This window comes from Lynx rufus, unplaced genomic scaffold (assembly GCF_022079265.1).
Source record: "Lynx rufus isolate CCGP_SWC_20201006 ecotype Redwood Valley unplaced genomic scaffold, mLynRuf1.p SCAF_4, whole genome shotgun sequence".
Lineage (NCBI taxonomy): Eukaryota > Metazoa > Chordata > Mammalia > Carnivora > Felidae > Lynx > Lynx rufus.
In genome coordinates this window covers 7,620,989-7,639,884 of record NW_025814856.1, presented here as the reverse complement: position 1 = coordinate 7,639,884, position 18,896 = coordinate 7,620,989, and the positions used below count along the sequence as shown (strand labels likewise).

The following is an 18,896-nucleotide window of genomic DNA, read 5'->3' as shown; positions in this document are numbered from 1 at the left end:
CATGCCTGGGCTCTGACTCACTGCCCAGCGCTGGCAGGATGCCTGGGACAGCCAGCAGGACAGGCTCAGGCCCACAGCCTCCGGTCTGCACCCCTACCCGTGTCTCTGCCTGTTCTCCCTCCGAGAGCCGCCCAGGCAGCGGTGGTCCCCAGCTCTTGAGTCCTGGAGGCCGGTGGCAGGCATGTCGGGTGCTGAGCCCAACCCAGTTGAGTTGGAAGCGAGATTAGGGCCCCCAGGACCAGGGAGTGGGGAGCCAGGTCACTGGTCTTGCGCCTTTAGAGCTGAGGCTTGGAGCGCCTGGGTGGCTCAGTTGGTTGGGCGTCTGACTTCGGCTCGGGTCACGATCTCACGGTTTGTGGGTTCGAGCCCCACATCGAGCTCTGTGCTGACAGCCCGGAGCCTGCTTCGGATTCCGTATCTCCCTCTCTCTCTGCCCCTCCCCTGTTTGCACTCTGTCTCTCGCTGTCTTTCAAAAATGAATAAACCTTAAAAAAAAATAAAAAAATAAAATAGAGCTGAGGCTTGACCCCCTTCCCCCTCCTGCACCCAACCCCCCAGGGCCAGCACGGGCCCCGCACCAGCACAAACCAGTAAGGAATATTTATCTTACAGATGGTGACACAGGCATGGCACGGTCCAGTCACTTGCCCAAAGTCACCCGTGGAGCCTGAACCCCCCCCCCCCCACAGTGGGGCTGTCGGGTCCATGGGAGAGCATCTTGGCTTTTCAGATGAGAAACAGCCTCTGGGGTGGTTGCCCCTTATTCAAGGTTGAAAGAGGCCAAGCAAGGACTGGGACTCATGTCTGTGTTGGTGGAGCCGTGAGGCCGAAGTTCTAAGTCACTAGTGATAGGTGGCGGTGTGTCACATACCGGAATGCCCAGCTGACCTGGCTTGTAATCGGGGAGAACAGCCAGGGAAATGCTGAGTGCGAGCTAAGGCGGTAAAGCCCTAAGGCTGGCTGCCCTCGAGGGTCCCCACCCGGCATCTTCCTCTGAATCGGCTGGCCTTGGCCGCCACGGGCGGGTCGGCCCACCCAGGCTCCCCCATGCCCCATCCTGCTGTGAGCTATGGTCAGACCTGTTCCTAGTTTATAGATTAACGGGGTGGGCGAGTGCGTGTGCCCAGGGAACAGGTGTCCGAGGCTGTATTTGAACCTCAGTTGTTGGATGTGAAGCCGTGATCTGATCTTTCTGGACTGGCTGGGGACATCTGGGAAGACTGGCTGCAGGGCGTCGTCATGGCAATCCTTGGGGTCTTGGGGACACTGTGTGTGGCCCTCATTGGGCCTGGGTGGTCCCAAGCTCCCGGCAGCCTGTCCAATTGACTCAGGAATGTGGACTGGGCATCTGTGACCTGCTGGGCCCCCCATCAGGGAGCCACACTCCAGGGGAGGCCAATACTTACTGTGTCACGGAGGAGGAAACCGAGGCACAGAGAGGTCAAGTTATTTGTATATGTTTTCACAGCCAATGAATGGTAGATCCAGGGTTTGAACTGGATCCAGAGTTTGTGTACTTAACTCCAACTTTTAGTTCGCGATACTGTTGCTCTTGGGGGAGGCTCTGTAGGAGGCCCTGGTGAGGTGGTGTCATTGGAGCCCAGACCTGAGCCCCCCCCCCCCCCAGGGGACAAAAGTGTGGAGACAGTGATCCGGGCAGAGGGAACAAGTGCAAAAAGAACTGGGAGAACTGGGAGGCCTGAACGTTGAGGCAGGGGGCTCGGTCGATCGCATGGGGTTGGGAGAAGGGAGTGGTTGCTTGATCATGCAGGGCCTGCAGTCCACAGCAAGAGCTGGAGAGACTCTTCAGGTTCCAGACAGGACCCCAGAGCTGGGGCTCAGGAAAAGGGAGCCTGACGACAGCCTCTTAACACAGGCCACCTTGCGGCAGCCCGGCGTCTCTAGGGGGCTAGTCTTGCTGTCGGCCCCAAGCTCCCCGCTCCATCCGGCGCGGCGTGGGAGCAGAGGCTGGGGGCAGCAGAGCAGCTGGGCCTTGGGAGGGCGGGGCTCGGGTGGGAGGGAGCCCCTCCGCCCAGGGCAGGAAGCAGAGCTGAAACCTGAACTGCCTGGAGGGGAGGCTGGGTAGGAGCCCGGAGTCCCAGGGGCGGCCCCGCCCCCAACCCCTCCACCCCACTCGGCCGCCCTGCTGGGCAGGGTGGATGATGTGACCGGGGCTCGCCACAGTCGGAGCCCTCGGCCTCTCCGTCATCCCTACATCCGGGAATTCACTTCCTGGGGGAGGGAACGGGACACTGACTCCCACGGTGGGGAAGGGGCGGGGGGGGGGGAGGGCAGCCCTCCCCTCTCCCCTCTCCCCTCTCCCCCATGGACCTGGGTTCAGCCCTGCAGGCTCCAGCCTGACTCACCACAGGCAGCTGTGGTTTGGGCTGCGGGGGGGGGGGGGGGCGCAGAGGACACGGGTTGGGGTATAAGCTTAGCTGAGCAGCTTCCTCCCACCCCCGACCCTGTCCTGGTCAGAGCTACTGAGCCCCCAGAGCCGGGAGGACAGGACGGCCAGCCCCCTCTACCCTGTGCTGGGGTTGACCACCCCCAGCTGCAGAAGGCGTCTCGCCCCTGCAGACCCCGCAGACCAGGGAGCTGGCACCAGGGCAGTCTTACTTGGGGCCTTCCAACGGGGGACCCCGTTCTGAGCCCAGGGAATCCGTCCCCCCCCCCCCCCCCCGCTCCTCGCAGCCAGTAGGGAGAGGCGGGCCTGGCATCTGGGTCCCCCCTCCCCGACCCCTGAGCTCGGTGACCCGAACCTCCCCTTTCCCATCTGTAAAATGGGCGCTTGATACTGTCCTCTCCTCAGAGGGCCACACCAAGGAGCATGTCCCCAAGAAGGGTACGCTCTTGTCGTGAAGCTCCGAGTCCCACGTGCCTGTGCCACATTCAGCGATGCGGTGGGAGCGCCCGGGAAGGATTTTAGTCACTGGTCCTGTTTCAACAGAAAACGGGTGGCCTGAGCCAGACACCAGAAACTTCCATCACCTCTGGCCATTCTCACGTGTGCCCTTGGCCCGGGACCCCCACCCCCATCCCCCACCCCCCACCTCCTGCTGCATCCTCGGGCCACCTCCACGCCCCTTCTGTTCGCCAAGCCATTTATGTTCATTTGTCCCGTTTGCCACGCGGCTGAGCATGAACTCAGTCAATCAACCAATTATCGACCGTCCGTGTGCGGCCCGACGCTTCCTGTGCGGTCTGTTCAGTTTTCACCCCCAGAGGCATTTTGGAACCTTCCCAAGACAAAAGGCGGAAGGAAGGAAGGAAGTGCCACCCTGTGGACACAGAAAAGATAACAGTCCCTGCCGCTCCCGGTGTCCTGCAGGCATGCGCAGAGCCCCCTACACGGCCTGAGCCTGGGAGGTGGGGGGTTAGCATTGACCCCAGTTTCAACTGGGGAAACTGGGGCTCTAATGGGCCCAAGGTCACCCGTCTCCACCTAGGTGGCCCGACCCAGTGTGTTCTCCTTCGTCGCCTGCTCCCAGCCCGTTCCTGCCTGCCTTCCCTCTGCCCTGTGAGACAGGGAACCCCGATCCCGAGGCCCTGCTGAGTTCAGCCAGTGGGGGGCGCTGGTGGGAGAGGGCGCCGGGAGGAGGGGAGACGCCGACTCCCTTTTTTCTGCCATAGACAGTGTCTCCTGGGACACTCCCGCCAGCTTCCCTCCTGGGTTCCAGTAACACCAGCCCCACCTTACACTGTTGCTCATTTCTGGCTATCTCATTGTTCTCCTGTTTGGTCTTTATTTTTAAATTTTAGAGCTCAAGAGCGCTAGTGGGGTAGAGGGGCAGAGGGAGAGAGAGAGAGAGAGAGAGAGAAAGAATCTTAAGCAGGCTCCGTGCTCAGCATGGAGCCTGACATGGGGCTCGATCCCACCACCCTGGGATCATGACCTGAGCTGAAATCAAGAGTCAGAGGCTCAACTGACTGAGCCGCCCAGGCGCCTTCCCAATTTCGTCTTCAAAAAAAAAAAAAAAAAAAAAAAAAAAAAGATCGTTTAGTATTATTTTAAATGGTGTCCCAATACATATAAACATCACATTTGCCATCTTACCCGTTTAAGTGTCCAGTTCAGGGGCATCAAGTATGTTACCATGGCTGGCATCCCCACCATGCATCTCCAGAACTTTCAGCTCTTCTCAAGCTCTGTCCCCATGAGACACTAACTCCCCAGCCCCTGGCTCCCACCATCTACTTCCTGTCTCTACGGATGGGACTCCTCTAGGGACGTGGACTGGAACCCTAATCGCGCGAGGTGGCCTGTCATTACGGCTTGCCCCATTTGGTCTGTTATACTTGGTTCCCGGGATTAAGTTCCATCCATTGACCTGCTGTGCTCCTGACTGTACCCCAGCTGCTACGTCTAGACTGTGGTTTGACTTGCCATGTTCAAGGACAGGGGCCCTAATTGCCTCCGGGTCCAGACTCCGGTAAAGCCTGGATGCACGAGAGAATGGGGGTGCGTGTACCTGGATGCCCACAGCTCTAGCCAGATGTCGCCACAGTGGAATTTGAGGGCAGATTCGCCGGAACTCACGATTACTTGGATTTGTGTTATGAAATCTCTTGCTTTACATCTTTTAAAATTTTTTAAAATATTTATTTTTGAGAGAGAGCATGAGCGGGGGTTGGAGCAGGGAGAGAGGGAGACAGAGAATCCGAAGGAGGCTCCAGGCTCTGAGCTGTCAGCACGGGGCCCGACGCAGGGCTTGAACTCACAGACCGTGAGATCATGACCAGAGCTGAAGTCAGAGGTTTAAGGGATTGAGTCACTCACGCGCCCCCTCTTGGTTTGTATCTTAGCAACTAATTAGGTGGGTGTTTAGCCTTCGTCTCCTCCTGTAAGAAAACTTACACCAAACCACCCCCGGAGCCCACGGGTGTGAAGGGAAGCTTCCTTCCAAATCACTCGTGTTGATTGAGCGAAGTGCGAAGGTCTCAGCCCCGGACACTCTTCCCCTCGTTTGTGCTTCTGGATTCAGCTCAAGTGTCACCTCCTGAGAGAATCCTTCCCCGGACTCCCCCCTAAAGGAATCTTCTCCCTGCCAGTCACTTCTCTCTCCGTTACCCTGTTTAACATCCTTCCAAACTAATGACAGCCTCCATTTCCCCTTCTAAGCTGTCAGCTCCTTGAGGGCAGACTCTTCTCTTTTAGTCACTGCAGTGGATAAAATAAAAAGGCCCTCGCCTGTATCACAGCCGCCCAGTAGATGTAGCTCAGTGGGACGAGCGTGCAGACTTAGCAAAAAGTCCCAACTCGGGGAAGTGCCCCGGAGCCCGCAGCCTGTCCTGAGCTCTCGGGAATGTTCCCTTTCCAGAACCGCCTCCTGGGAAAGTCCCGCCCATGTCCAGATGGAGGAGCCCAGACAAGGAGGGGAAAAAGAGCATTCCAGGAAGAGCCAAGCGGTTCATTTAAGAAATTTAATCGATCACAGTAAGACATTCAGGCTATAAAAACGTTCTATACAGTGGTTGTAAAAAGCGGTACCCATCCCCCAAAACCCAACACGGACCCATTTCTCCTGAAGGGCTTCGCGCGAAGCCCGCACGAATCATCTTTGTACAAAAGTTAAGAGGCGTCTCAGAGACAACTTCCCCCCAATGCAGAGCCCCCAGAGGGGTCACAGATGCAGCAACCAGGGTTTGCAAAAATAAATAGATCTCTGTTCCATATATATAAGTGATAAATGTCTAACGAATATACAAAGTGCAAACGTAACAAAAAGCGCCCCCCCGCTCCCGCATCTGTACAGCAGTTTATTTACATGCTTCCGAAGGAGAAAAGGCTTTCACAGTTTCCTGCAAAGTAGGACGCAGTGCTTAGTGGTCATGCAGTGAACGTGGACACTCCCTGGACGACTTTAGGCAGGAATCCACAAGAGGCTAGCACTTCTTTCTTTGGTCGTGAGTGTGACATGTGTGATAGGATCAGAAAGTTTGGTTTCCGAAGTCCCATAAAAATGGCCAAGCCCAGGGGATGCCTTGCAGGGCTAAAGCGAACCGTCTTCTTAACGGCCCAGGGGCATCTGCACAGAAGCGGCCACAGGAGCCGGAGAGTCGTGATTGTGACTTTGATGGGGGGGGGGGGGCGGGAGAGGGAGGCCCCAGACAGCAGGCTCATCCTCACGGACCCCTCCCACCCGGAACAGAAACCAGTGCAAAATAGTAAGAACGTCGACTTGACGCAGGATACGGCCCCGAACGAAAAAAGTGCAAGGGGACCTGGAAGGAGCTGGGGTCCAGACAGCCACACCCAGAGTGACGGGTGCTCTTAGAGGTTGGCGGCCGCTGCCTTCGCGCCTCGGGTAACGGGGTAGCTCAGGCACTTAATAAATATTAAGGACGATCGGTGGCTCAGGCTCTCTCTGGGAGCTGTCGCGGTTTCGGGGAATGGAGGCGGGGGGGGGGGGCCTCAGTGCCCCCCCACCCCCCCCGGGATGCTGCACTTGGCCAGAGCCACAGCGACGCCAGAGTCCTGGCGTCAAGGGAGGGCATGAACCTCGCTGGGGAAACCCTAGTTTGATCCAGATCTGGGGGGAGCAGAGCAAAAGCTAACTCTGGCCGTCCAGCAAGGCAGGGGTGAACGCACTTACTCCTGAGTTTGGGGGCTCGGGCTAGAGAGGCGGGGGTCCGGCAGCTACCCAGGACCCCGGGGGTAGTGCCTGCTCTCGCGGTTCAAAGCCATGTGCGCCTCTCCCCCTGTGCTCCTCCGTCAGTGCGTCGGGAGGGGGGGAGAAGTGAGCGGTCCCTGGAGGGGACAGAGATGTCCCCCCAGCTCCTTTGGCCTGCTCTTCTCCACTATTCCTAGAGAAAGAAAGAAAGAAAAAAACCCAACCCCAACCCGTTGCGTGTGCGCCGTCGGAAGCCCGTTCTGCCTCCCAGAAGAATAAATATATAAAACAAAGCTCTGGCAGGCAGGCCAAGCGGCTGCCGGCGCTGAGGCTGTGGCCACCAACAGTGCTTTCGGTCACTTCTTTCTTTGCAGGGAACAGGAGGAAGGGTGTGGTGCGGGTCAAGGGTCCTGGGAGAAAGTGTTCTTCCTGCCCACGTCGGGCAGCAGGTTCCGGGGAAGCACAGGACTCGAGGCGGCGGCTCAGGCCACATCGTCCTCCAGGCTGACCATCTGTCTCTGTCAACAGAAAGATAAATGCCGGAAGCGATCAGTCCAACATTCGGTAAACATGGCAAGAGGCCACCACCTACGCCTCGCTCCCTCCCGGCCCCACCCCGCGGCCAGCCCGGCCCATCGCGGGCCTGAACCAGCACACCGGGTTCCACCCTGGGCTCCGGGCTCCCGACCCGGGGCTCGGTCTTTCCTCCCACAGCCAGGGGAGGGCGCCTGTGAGCCCTGAGCCAGGTCAAGTCCCTCCTCTGCTCAGAACCCTCCGTGGCTCCTACCTTCTAAGAGCAAAGCCAGAATCCTCCCCATGGCCCACAAGGCCCTGCTCCGTCTGCCATGGTCCCTGTCACTCGGCTCCTCCCTCGACAGCCCCCAAGCCCCCGCTCCGGCCACCTCTGCGTTCCTCACGCACACCAGCCTGCTCGAGGGCTGTCCCTGCACAGGGAGACCTGCCCCAGCCTCCTTATCTAAAATCGCACTCCCTCCCTCCCTCCCGGCCCCCACTGGCTTTCTTGTTTTCTTTCCTCTCCCGATCCCCTGTCCCCCTGCCGGTCCCCCACCACGGGAGCATCCCAGAGGACCTCACGGCCTTGCAGGGAAGAAGGGGGCCTCCGGGGCGGTGCAGGGCACCCACCGAAGGGTAGGTGTAGCCGTCCTGGCTGCAGCAGATGTGGACCTCGTCCTCCGTGGTCTTCTGGTACACGGGGTTGTCAAAGTTGATGCTGTTGATGCTTTTCAGCCGCCAGTTCTTCCAGAGAAGGAAGGTCCCGAAGCCCAGGAGGATGAGCAGCACTGCAGGGCGAGGTGGCCCAGCCCGGTCAGCAGGTGGCCCCAGAGCCCTACGTCCCCAAGTGATGCCGCCTGCAGACTCCTGGCTTCGGACTTCTATAGGGTTTTTTTGTTCCAATTTCAAGCCATACTTGTCCACTGCGGGGTCGGGGGGGGGGTGGGGTGGGGGTGGGGAACCTATCCATACACATGACCAATCTCTAACTCGAAGCCCGCTGTGACTGGCTCGCCCCGGAAATACCCGACCGCAGCCGATTCTTCCAGGTGCTTCTGAGTCACGGGGCTCTTTCAGAAATGGGACTGTTCTCTATGGACACGGCCAAACTCATTCTCTTCTCCCATCTGGGTGCTCTCTGCCTCGTTTATGAGGGGACCCTCGGGTGGTGCGCCCTGCCCCCTCCCAGATCCAGAGGACAGCCAAGGGCTCACCCATCCCAGGTTTGTAAAAAACAAAAACAAAAACAAAACCTGGCCACTGCCCAGGGCGTGGGACAGCCTCAGGCTCTGCTGGGAGGACACAGGGTGGGGGCCTTGTTCGGGAGGCAAGTGTCCCACTGCCACCTGTCAACTCAGAGCCAGATGGCCACTGGGCACTTTAGTGCACTTTAGTGCAGGTCCTGTGAGTGGGCTGGGGTGGGGAAGGGACACCTCAGAAGGATTTCCTTAGAAAAGGAAAATCAGGTGTGACGCTAACAGAGTTACGATGGACAGGGATGTGGGGGTGTAGAACCCCCCAAACTCCCCCTACAAGAGCACCGTTTACCAGGAGGCGCCCCTCCGGGTGGCGGGAGGCCTTCCCTGCAGCCCCCTTCCCGCAGCTGACCCAGCGGCGGGGACAGCTGCGGCCCCACGGCCCAGAAGCGGCCTTACAGCAGGCGCTCGACCGGATTTGTTGAGTGAATGGAGCTACAACGGGGGCCGCAGTGATGAACAGGGCACATGGGCGGGGGGGGGGGGGGGGCGCCCCCATCCTGGGCGTACAGGTGGACCAGACCGGCTGGCTGGGCAGGGCGGTCCTCCGGCGGGGAGCCGGGAAGTGGGGCGGGCCCGATGGGCTTACCGATGGGGAGGATGACGTACAGGGCCCCCACGCTCCTCGGTCTCTCCTCGTCTCCTCTGCTGGCAGCGTCGCCCAGGGCTGCTCGGGAGAGGGGAGAAAGTGAGGTTCGGATCCACAGCGAGGGCCACGGAAAACGCGGCAGGTGTGCGGCCGCCGACACACGCGAGAAAAACGCCTGGTGCTGCTCGGCGTCCTTAAAAGCTCAAAGCGACTCGGAGGGACTCCCGGGTTTGGGAGGCACCACACTGGGGCCTTATTCATTAGCAGACACGGTTATGGAGCGGATTTAAGAGGGCCCTTCAGCCAAGCGTTACGAGGCTCTGGGAAAGGGGCCAACGGTCTGGGAGGCAAAAGCCTGCAGGTACGTTCTCAACAGTTGGTGAGGTCGCTGGTGGAATTTTTCACCCCGGGTCTGCATTTGATGGAAATGAGACCGTTCTGGGTGGGGCAGCGGCCACCACGTGACTCCATACCGTGCAGCAACCCCAGTGCCTGGCTTGGATCGCGCCGAAGCGCCCTAGTCCTGTCTCAACTGTCCCCAGTTAATAAATATTGGGGGAGACCTCGTTACGCAACCATGAATGTGCACCTGAGCCCTGTAAGGGCCCCGTGCAAATCAAAGTTTAAAGTCCTTCAAGCAGGCAAACAGGCTGGGAAGACTGAAAGGCCACACCTGGGTCACATGTACGCAGGTCACCAGTTAAAGTCAACCCCACCTGGGTGCATGGAATTTCTACTTTGACATCGGCTCAGATTTAAGAAAACTTTTAACAAAAATAACTTAAGGTGGGGTGCCCGGGTGGCTCAGTCGGTTAAGCATCCGACTCTTGATCTCGGTTCAGGTCATGGCCTCATGGTTCATGAGACTGAGCACAGAGCCTGCCTGGGATTCTCTCTCCTTCTCTCTTTGCACCTCCCCCTCCCTCAAAGTAAATAAATAAATAAACATTAAAATAAATAAATAAATAAATAAGGCAGCAGCAAGATCTTTGAGAAGTTTTTCCCCTTAAAAGGACTCATTCACCAAAATCAAGATGCCCTAGACAGGCTTGTTTGTGAAATGGGTTTTGAAGCAGGGGCACCCCCAAGCAAAAAGGTTTCCCGGCCTCCCTTGACCACAGCAGTCCCCGCTTTACTTTGTTTATGGTTGCACAGGGGCTTTAGCTACTCTGAGTGGGGGGAAATGTCTGAAACTTGCTGATGCGCCCCTTTTTTTTCTGGCCAAAAAAAAGTCTAGGGGCTCCATTTTCTAGCTGATCGAACTCCAGGACAGGGGCCCTCTGGTGGCCAAAGAGATGAATGGCAAGTCTTCCACTGATTTCACCGAGAGCCCAGCTCTGACCTTGAGACTGGTAGGGTGAGGACAGCGAGACACTTCCCACAAGCAAAAACTTTGAGCCTCCCCGCTGCCTCCCACCAAAAAGACTTTAGTAATCAAGTAACATCCTAAAGTGTGTGGTGTTTTTTGGTTTTTGTTTAATAAAAATTAAGGCCAAGATCCCATGACAAAGGATCACATTTTTAGGAAGACAGGATCTGACTCTACACTTGCCTCTTTGAGACCCTGGCTCTGATCAAACTATATTTACAAAACCAAGTGTTTGGCCCATGGCCCATAGTTTGGTGATTTTTTTTTTTTTTTTTTTTTTTAATGTAGTTGGGCACCTGGGTGGCTCAGTCAGTTAAGCATCTGATTTTGGCTCAGGTCAGGATCTCACGGTTTGTGGGTTCGAGTCCCCCATTGGGCCCTCTGTTGTCAGCTCAGAGCCTGCTTTGGATCTCTCCCTCTCTCTGCCTCTCCCCTGCTCATTCTCTCTCTCTCTCTCCCAAAAATAAACATTAAAGAGGCACCTGGGTGGCCCAGTAGGTTAAGCATCTGATTTTGGCTCAGGTCATGATCTCACAGTTCGCAGGTTCAAGCCCTGCATCGGGTTCTGTGCTGACAGCTCAGAGCCTGGAGCCTGCTTCCAATTTTGTGTCTCCCTCTCTCTCTGCCACTCCCCTGCTCGTGCTGTCACGAGTGCGCCTCACTCTCTTGAAAATAAACAGTAAAAGAATACTAAAAAAAAAATGTAGTAAAATATTATTTAAGTGCTGGGCTTTTGGTACGCCCTCAGATGGTGCCCAAGGGAGTGCCTCACCGCCTCACCCTGGCCCTGTTGGGCAAGTGCCTGAAAACAGGTCATCAAAGGGGCCTCGATAATGTTTCAGGTCCCTGTGCCTGGAGGACTCTGGGATAAGCCACGACCACGCACCCAAAGCCTTCACACGCCTAAGGGGGGGTTGGCGGGCACTGTTATCAGCCCCATTTAACAGAGAGGGGAATGGAGGCTTCTGCGAGGCACAAGCCAGGTCAGAAAGTGCAGGGGCGAAAGGTAAGCCCACTCCATCCCTTCACCAAGATCCCCTTGGCCCATTGAGATGCCCGAGCTGTTAAACCAGGGCCCAGGGTAGTCCCGACGTCTACCTTGGTGGGACACTGTCACCGTCTCAGGCGTGGTGAACTCAGGGCTGGCCACGGACCACGGGCCGGCTGTGTGCTTTGGCCCCGCGGTTGGGGGGCGCACTGTCGTCCTCACGGCTGTGGAGCGCACCGTTGGCCTGACCGTGACCGTGGAGGTCGCCCGGGGGGTCACGACAGGTTCGGGCTCTGAAAGAAGAAACATCTCCTGAGTGCCCCTCGGCCCAAGTGCCCCTCTGATAACTGTGCTGCTCGTGACCACGGAGAGGAAGTGCGTGCCATTGGCCACAAAGAAAATCAATGTAGTGAAAACTGAAACCCGCTAGTAGCGGTGTTGTTATTCCATCATTGGTTGTACTCCAAACGGGAGATTCACGAGTGTTACAGACACAAGGGTGGCGGAAGCAGGACTCGTGCCCAGGCTGGTGCCCCTACCTATGAGGCAGCTCCTCATGTCCTTGGCCAGCAGCATGCCATCCGGGCAGGCACAGGTGAACTTGGGTGAGTGGGGGTTGATCTGTGGGGCCGGGAGACACAGGTACTGGCAGCCACCGTTGCGGAGGGCCGTCCTCTCACACCAGTTCACCCCTGAGGCGGAAGAGGCAGGGAGTCAGGGTGAGAACAAGATTAGAAAATTCTGGAAAGTTCCAGAAATAACAGCAGGGAAGCGGAGAGGGGGAGGCAGTCACCCCGTCTTTACCTCTTGGCTGTGTGAGGTTGTGAAAAAGGACAATGTCCTCCGGGGACAACAGGTTTTCTGCTAGCAGATTAATGTCTGAGCCGGTGAGGCGGTTGGCACTGAAAATGGCTTCATTGATGATGTCCGTCCAAAATACTTTATCCTATACGGGCATGAAAAGAGATGGCAGATCCCATTAACCATGGGCAGAGGGCACACGAATCTCCGGGAAGAAGCAGCACTAGGTGGTACTAGCCTCGTTTATTTTTTCTTCAAAAAAAGTTTTGGGGCGCCTGCCTGGCTCAGTCGGTTGAGCGTCTGACTTCGGCTCAGGTCGTGATCTCACGGTTCGTGAGTTCGAGCCCCGCGTCGGGCTCTGTGCTGACCGCTCGGAGCCTGGAGCCTGCTTCGGATTCTGGGTCTCCCTCTCTCTCTGCCCCTCCCCTGCTCATGCTTTGTCTGCCTCTCTCTCTCTCAAAAATAAACATTAAAAAATTTTTTTACAAAATAAAAAAGTTCTAATTGTGGGGCGCCTGGGTGGCTCAGTCGGCTTGGGGGTCCGACGGCTTCGGCCCAGGTCACGGTCTCACAGTTTGCTGACAGCTCAGAGCCTGGAGCCTGTTTCAGATTCTGTGTCGCCCTCTCGCTCTGCCCCTCCCCTGCTCACACTCTGTCTCTCTCAAAAATAAATAAAAACATTTTTAAAAACTCAAAAAGTTTAAATGTATAAAATACACACAAAACTGACCATCTTAACCCTTTTTCAGTGTGTTCAGTCGCATGAAATACATTCACATGGTTGTGCAGCCCTCCCCACCACCCATGCCCCAAACTTTCTCATCTTCCCAAACTGAGACTCTGTCCCCATGAAATACTGACTCCCCACCCCCTCCCCCAGCACCCCCTCATCTACTTCCTGTCTCTATGGATGGGACTCCTCTAGGGACCTCATGTAAGTGGAATTCTACAGGGGCGAGTGGGTGGCTCAGCTGGTTAAGCATCTGACTCTTGATTTCAGTTCAGGTCATGATCTCACAGTTCATGAGTTCCAGCCCCACATCTGAGGTTCGAGCCTGCTTGGGATTCCGTCTCCCTCTCTCTCTGCCCCTCCTTTGCTCACCCGCATGCACACTTTAAAAAGTTAAAAAAAAAAAAAAATGGAATTCTACAGCATCTGTCCTTCTGTCCTTTTGTGTCTGGCTTAGTTCCCTCAAGGCTCGTCCGTGTTGGAGCATGTGTTAGAATTTCCTTCCTTTTACAGGCTGAACCACATTCCAGTGTATAGATACACATCTTGTTTAGCAGATCAGCTCTGATGGGACACCCAGGTCGCTTCCACCTCTGGGCTGTTGTGAATCCTGCTGCTTGAACACGGGTGTACGAATATAGCAACATTTCCTCAGAGCCGTTCTCTGCTGTGGCGCTACTCGCGCCAGACAACCCACTTTGGCTGGTCCCCTCTTCTCTTTGAAGGGTGGTCACCAGCCTCTATCCACTAGGAACTAGTAACCCCCCCTCAAGTGCAACAACCAAAGTCTTCAGAAAGTGCCAAATGTCCCCTGGGCGGCAAGATGGCCTCCAAGTGAGAATTCCTACTCTAAGACTCTTTTGGAGAGGGCGTGCTCGGAGGGCTCTGTTGGGAGAGTGTGTGATTCTTGATCTCAGAGTCTTGAGTTCGAGCCCTGCACTAGGGGTAGAGTTTACTTAAGAAAAAAAAAAGAAAGAAAAGAAAAAAAAGCAATGTGGGGGCCTCTGGGTGACTCAGTTAAGCATCTGACTGTTGATTTCGGCTCGGGTCACGATCTCATGGTTTGTGGGATCTAGCCCTGTGTCAGGTTCTGTGCTGACAGCATGGAGCTTGCTCGAGATTCTCTCTCTCAACCTCTCTGTCCCTCCCCCATTTGTGATCTCTGTCTCAAAGAAAAAATTAACATAAACCCCCCCCCCCAAAAACCAAGCAACAACTCTTTGACTCTTTTGATGAGAAGAAAATAGAAATAACTCCAGATCTAAGACCTTTTTACAGCCACAGACAGTCTTCTAAGTTAGTCCTGGCTTGGATGAACTAGACAATGTGGGCTGACCCATTAGCCTGAGCGCTTATGCCTCCTATGTCAGTCGTGCTCAGTAACCGGGACTTGGATGTGAATCCCCTCAGGCGCCCAAGGAGCAACCACTTGCTTCCAGCCCCCACCTCAAAGATGGCCAAGGAGAAGGGGTGTGCCAGCTTTTTCTCATCCTCCAAAACGGTCTTCCGGTTCCCCCCGTTGACATCAATGCTCGAGATGGAGTGGAGCTTGGAGTCAACCCAGTAGAGGCGGCCACCAGAAAGATCTAGAACCCACAGTGGACAAGGAGAGGTCACACACCGACGCCCAAGGGGCCCGGGCCTGGCCACTCCACTCCCCGCAGGAAGGAGCACCCCCAAGGACCCGGCGGCGATGTGCCCAGAAAAGTAGCCCCAACAACCCACCACCATGTATGAGTGACAACCCCATTCCGGGGCCGTGTGGACCCCAGGGACCACGGTCCCAAGGACATACCCAGGGTGATGCCATTGGGCCACTGGATGTCCTCCGTCACTAGCGAGTAAACATCGACGCCGTTCAGACCCCCCTTCTTGATCTCGGCGGGGGTTCCCCAATCCGTCCAGTACATGAAGCTGGTGGGAGAGTAGCATGAACAGGAGAAGGTCAGTGGGGGAGGCGCCCAGCGTGCCCCGAAGAGCGGCCTCCATCTGGAGCGGCAGGCCAGGAATTGTAAGAAGCCCCCCAAGGAGACCTTGGACTGGTTCTTCTGCTACCCCCTAGTGCCTGCAACATGGGGAGACCTGGCAGGATTTAGAACCTTCAAGAACAAAGGGAGACTTTGATTCCAATGTCAGGACCAGGACCCGTAATGTATACCCTTCAGCCTTTCTGAAGGCTTTTATACATTTTTAATTTTATAATTTTTTTTTTGCTTTAAAACGATTTTTTTAATTGTGGCAAAATATACGCCACATAAACCATCTTGATTGTTATTTATTATGTTTGTTTTTGAGAGGCAGAGCATGAGTGGGGGAGGGGCAGAGAGAGAGGGAGACACAGAATCCGAAACAGGCTCCAGGCTCTGAGCCATCAGCCCAGAGCCCGACGCGGGGCTCGAACCCATGAACCGTGAGATCATGACCTGAGCCGAAGTCGGACACTCAACCGACTGAGCCACCCAGGCGCCCCAAACCATCTTGATCGTTTTTAAGTATCCAGTCAGTGGCATTAAGTACACATAGACCGCCATGCAGCCATCCCCACCAGCCATCCCCGGAACTTTCCCATTTTCCCAAGCTGAAACTCTGACCCCATTAAATGCCGCCTCTTCCTTCACCTCCCCCAGCCCCCCGCACCCACCACTCGGCTTTCTGACTCTATGAATGGGACTCCTCTAGGGACCCCCTGGAAGTAGAATCCTATAATATGTGTCCTTTTGTGTCTGGCTTCTTGCACTTAGCATAATGTCCCCAAGGTTCGTCCCTGGTGCCAGAATTTACTTCCTTTTTGAGACTGAGTAAAATGCCATTGGGTGGACGGACCACATTTAGTTTCTCCTTCGTCCACTGGGGGGGCCCATACCCTGGCAGCTGTGAACGTGGGGCTACAAATCCCTGCTCACGTGCCTGCGTTCGCTGCTTTCCCATCTACACTTAGAAGCGGATCTCCGATGGCTTTTGAGCCTCTGAAGAGATGCTCGAACTCACAAGTAGACAAACGTACCAGCAGTCTCCCCATAATGACTGGCAAGAGTGAAAACCTGCTGCCGACAGTGAGGGAAAGGAGTCTTCGGGTGCCCTTCTGGACGGAAGGTCGGTTTCACAATCCAGGTGCTGAATGACAATTTGCTGCTCTATCCACGCCCGTACCCCCGGAGCTAGTAATCCAACTTCCGGAATGAAGAATCTAGAATCTACAGTCCTGCAGGTAAACTGCAGTGACTCACATTCAAAGGTATTCAAAGGTATCTGCAGCCTTTGTGTGAGGTAAGGGGGAAAAATAACTAAATTTCCACACACTGGGTACAAGGAAATCGTGGCTCAACAAGCCAACAGGGAACGAACCCCATACGCCAAACGAAAAAGCCAGATGAACACTGCGTGATCACGTGTGGCTATCTGTGGGGGGAAAGAAACACAAGAGCAGACGGCACACGCACTCACACACACGCACGCACGCACCACGACTTGTATCTAAGTGGTTTTCTCCGGGAGTCTCTCTCTTTCTGAAAGCTGCGGGAATAAAGTCACTCAACCGAGTGGCCCTCCGCCAAACGAGAACCAATGTTTTGTTCAATGGGGACCCAGGCCTACCTGCACCCCAGCTCTAGCCCACCTGATTCGTGCTTCTCTCCCGAGTTCCCCTTTCTTCTGATTGTTGCCGCCAGGCTGCCCTTCCAGAATTGTGCAATTCCACACCCAGCAGGTGTGGTGTAACAGGCGCAGTACACGGGGCGGAGACACGGGTACCCCCCAAGTGGGCCCCGGAGCTGCTGAGTCAGCCGCGGGCCCTGCAAACACCCTCCTGGGGGCTCCGAGGCGTGGCGACCTTCACTCCCCGTGACGTCCTCCCCAAAACTACCATCAGGGCTGACTGTTCTGACCTTTCCTGTCCAGGCACAGGATACTCGGCCATAAAATCCCAAATCGGGATTTAAATAAGTACTAATTTTGAATACCATTTTAAACATCCCTACTTTGGGGTGCCCGGGTGGCTCAGTCGGTTAAGGGTCTGACTCTTGGTTTCGGCTCAGGTCTTGATCTCATGATCTTGTGAGTTTGAGCCCCCGCATCAGGCTCTGTGCTGACAGCATGGAGCCTGCTTGGGATTCTCTCTCTCTCCACCCCTCCCCTGCTCACACCATCTCTCTCAAATAAATAAACTTTAAAAAAATCCATATTCTAACTTCTGGTTTGGGGGCTCTCGTCCTGAGGGCACAGCTTTCCAGGGCCCGCTCCCATCTCGGGAACCACAGCGAACCTCAAGAGGGGTCGGCCCCTGGCTCCCAAAGGGTGGGTGGGGGAAGAGCGACTGTTCAGGTCCTGCTTTTTCCTGAGAGCAGGAGCCGCTGTGGCTGGGGACAGTCCAGCTCGGGCACACGCCTTCCCCCGGCTGGAGCCCTAACCAGTTCTTGAACCCCGCCCGTGTTCTCCGTTCCTTCCGTGGCCCTCGGCTTTAGCAGCACCCACCCGTGAACGGGATCCACCACGATGGCACGTGGCTTAGAGCCTTTCTCCTTGAAGAGCGTCTTTCTCTTCACACCCTTGGTGTCGGCCACAGAGACGGTGCCCAGGATGGAGTCTGTCCAGTATATGTTGCTGTGGATCCAGTCCACCGCCAGCCCATCGGGGGCCTGGAGGTCCTCGCTGACGACGGTGTCATAGGAGGAGAAGCCGGGGGCTCTGTCGATTTGGGTACTGAGGGGGAGGAGCAGGGGAAGAAGAGTGTCAGTGAGAGGGGCCCCCGCGCCACCGGGGGTTGAGCGCTGGGTGTGGCTCCAAGGCTCACCTGTAGATCTTCCTTTGGGACAGGTCGGACCAGTATATTCTGTTGCTGGCCACCTCGGTGTCCAGGGCGACCACGTTCTTCAAGTTTGGGATGAGGCTGGTGTATTCGCTGCGGTCCAGGGTCATCTTCCTCACCTCGTGGCGGTTGGTGAAAAACAGGTAGGCGATAGTGCCTGGGAACACAGGAAGGACGCTCAGGGGAGCAGAAGGACCCCCCGATTCCCGCTTGTCACCCTTTGGGGTCTGACTGAACCAGAGAAGACACCCAGGATGGGGCGGAAAAGGGCCCCCTAGTGTATTAACCATGTGGTTCTGAGGCCCTGACATCCTGGGCCTTGCAGAGCAGAAGGGACAGCCCCTCCCAGGGCCAGCCAGCTCCTAGGGACTGTTCACAACCCGCCTCAAGTGCAAACGAGCCAGCCCATACCTGCCACCCCCTCTACTGGGCTCTCGCACTCTGGGCCACTATCCACCCGCCTGCCCGGGTCACCCTAGGACAGACACCAGACAGCACGAGCAGCGCCCCGGCCCCAGAGCCTGCTGGGATTCTCCCGTCCAGCCAGTCGTGAGCCTGCTCACCCTGCCTCACCTCACGCCCGAGGAAACCACAAGAGGCTCCAGCCCACGTGTGCCCCCTCTCACTCTCCCTCGGAGCAACCTGGCACTTCCCCGTATGGCCCCTGGGGCTGCCACGCCCCCTCCTCTTGGGAACTGTAACAACCAATCTTTCCAGTGGGGTCGTCTCCTAATCTTCTGGCCTCACCATGCTCGAATGATAACAAAACCTACATTTTAAAACACTGGGTCCCACATCTGGGTGACTCAGTCAGTTAAGCGTCTGACTTTCGCTCAGGTCATGATCTCAAAGTGTGTGAGTTCGAGACCCGCATCTGGCTCTGTGCTGACAGTGCAGGGCCTGGAGCCTGCTTGGGATTTTCTCTGTCTCTGTCTCTCTCTCTCTCTCTCTCTCTCTGCCCCTCCCCTGCTCATGCACTCTCTCTCTTTCTCTCAAAATAAATAAATTTTAAAAAATAAATAAAACACTGGGTCCCCAGAATTTTACATTTTGGAACATAAATATGAAGAAATGATAAGTTAATGTGTCCACAGGGATTCCTTAGGGCAGGAAATTCTGCTCAGTGCTGTTCATATCACGTTTTCCCTCACTGATCCTCACACTCCTAGGAGGCCAGGGGTGTTGTCAAAGTCCCTTTATACAGAAGGGGATCGGAGCTCAGAGGGGAGGGG

General features: G+C 56.1%; 1 protein-coding gene across 3 annotated transcripts in view; it reads right to left on the bottom strand.

Annotated features, from left to right (window-relative positions):
* Positions 1-5,414: 5,414 nt before the first annotated feature.
* LDLR (low density lipoprotein receptor) overlaps positions 5,415-18,896 on the bottom strand; it is a 32,111-nt gene continuing 18,629 nt past the window's right edge. For all 3 annotated transcript variants that reach the window (XM_047096726.1, XM_047096728.1, XM_047096727.1), the window contains exons 9-18: positions 17,650-17,821; positions 17,331-17,558; positions 14,656-14,774; positions 14,307-14,446; positions 12,134-12,275; positions 11,869-12,021; positions 11,440-11,622; positions 8,973-9,050; positions 7,758-7,915; positions 5,415-7,132 (exon numbers count right to left, since the gene is read on the bottom strand). In XM_047096726.1, the coding sequence (XP_046952682.1) occupies positions 7,097-7,132; positions 7,758-7,915; positions 8,973-9,050; positions 11,440-11,622; positions 11,869-12,021; positions 12,134-12,275; positions 14,307-14,446; positions 14,656-14,774; positions 17,331-17,558; positions 17,650-17,821 (1,409 nt within the window). In that variant the 3' untranslated portion in view covers positions 5,415-7,096. The remainder of the gene's footprint in view (positions 7,133-7,757; positions 7,916-8,972; positions 9,051-11,439; positions 11,623-11,868; positions 12,022-12,133; positions 12,276-14,306; positions 14,447-14,655; positions 14,775-17,330; positions 17,559-17,649; positions 17,822-18,896) is intronic.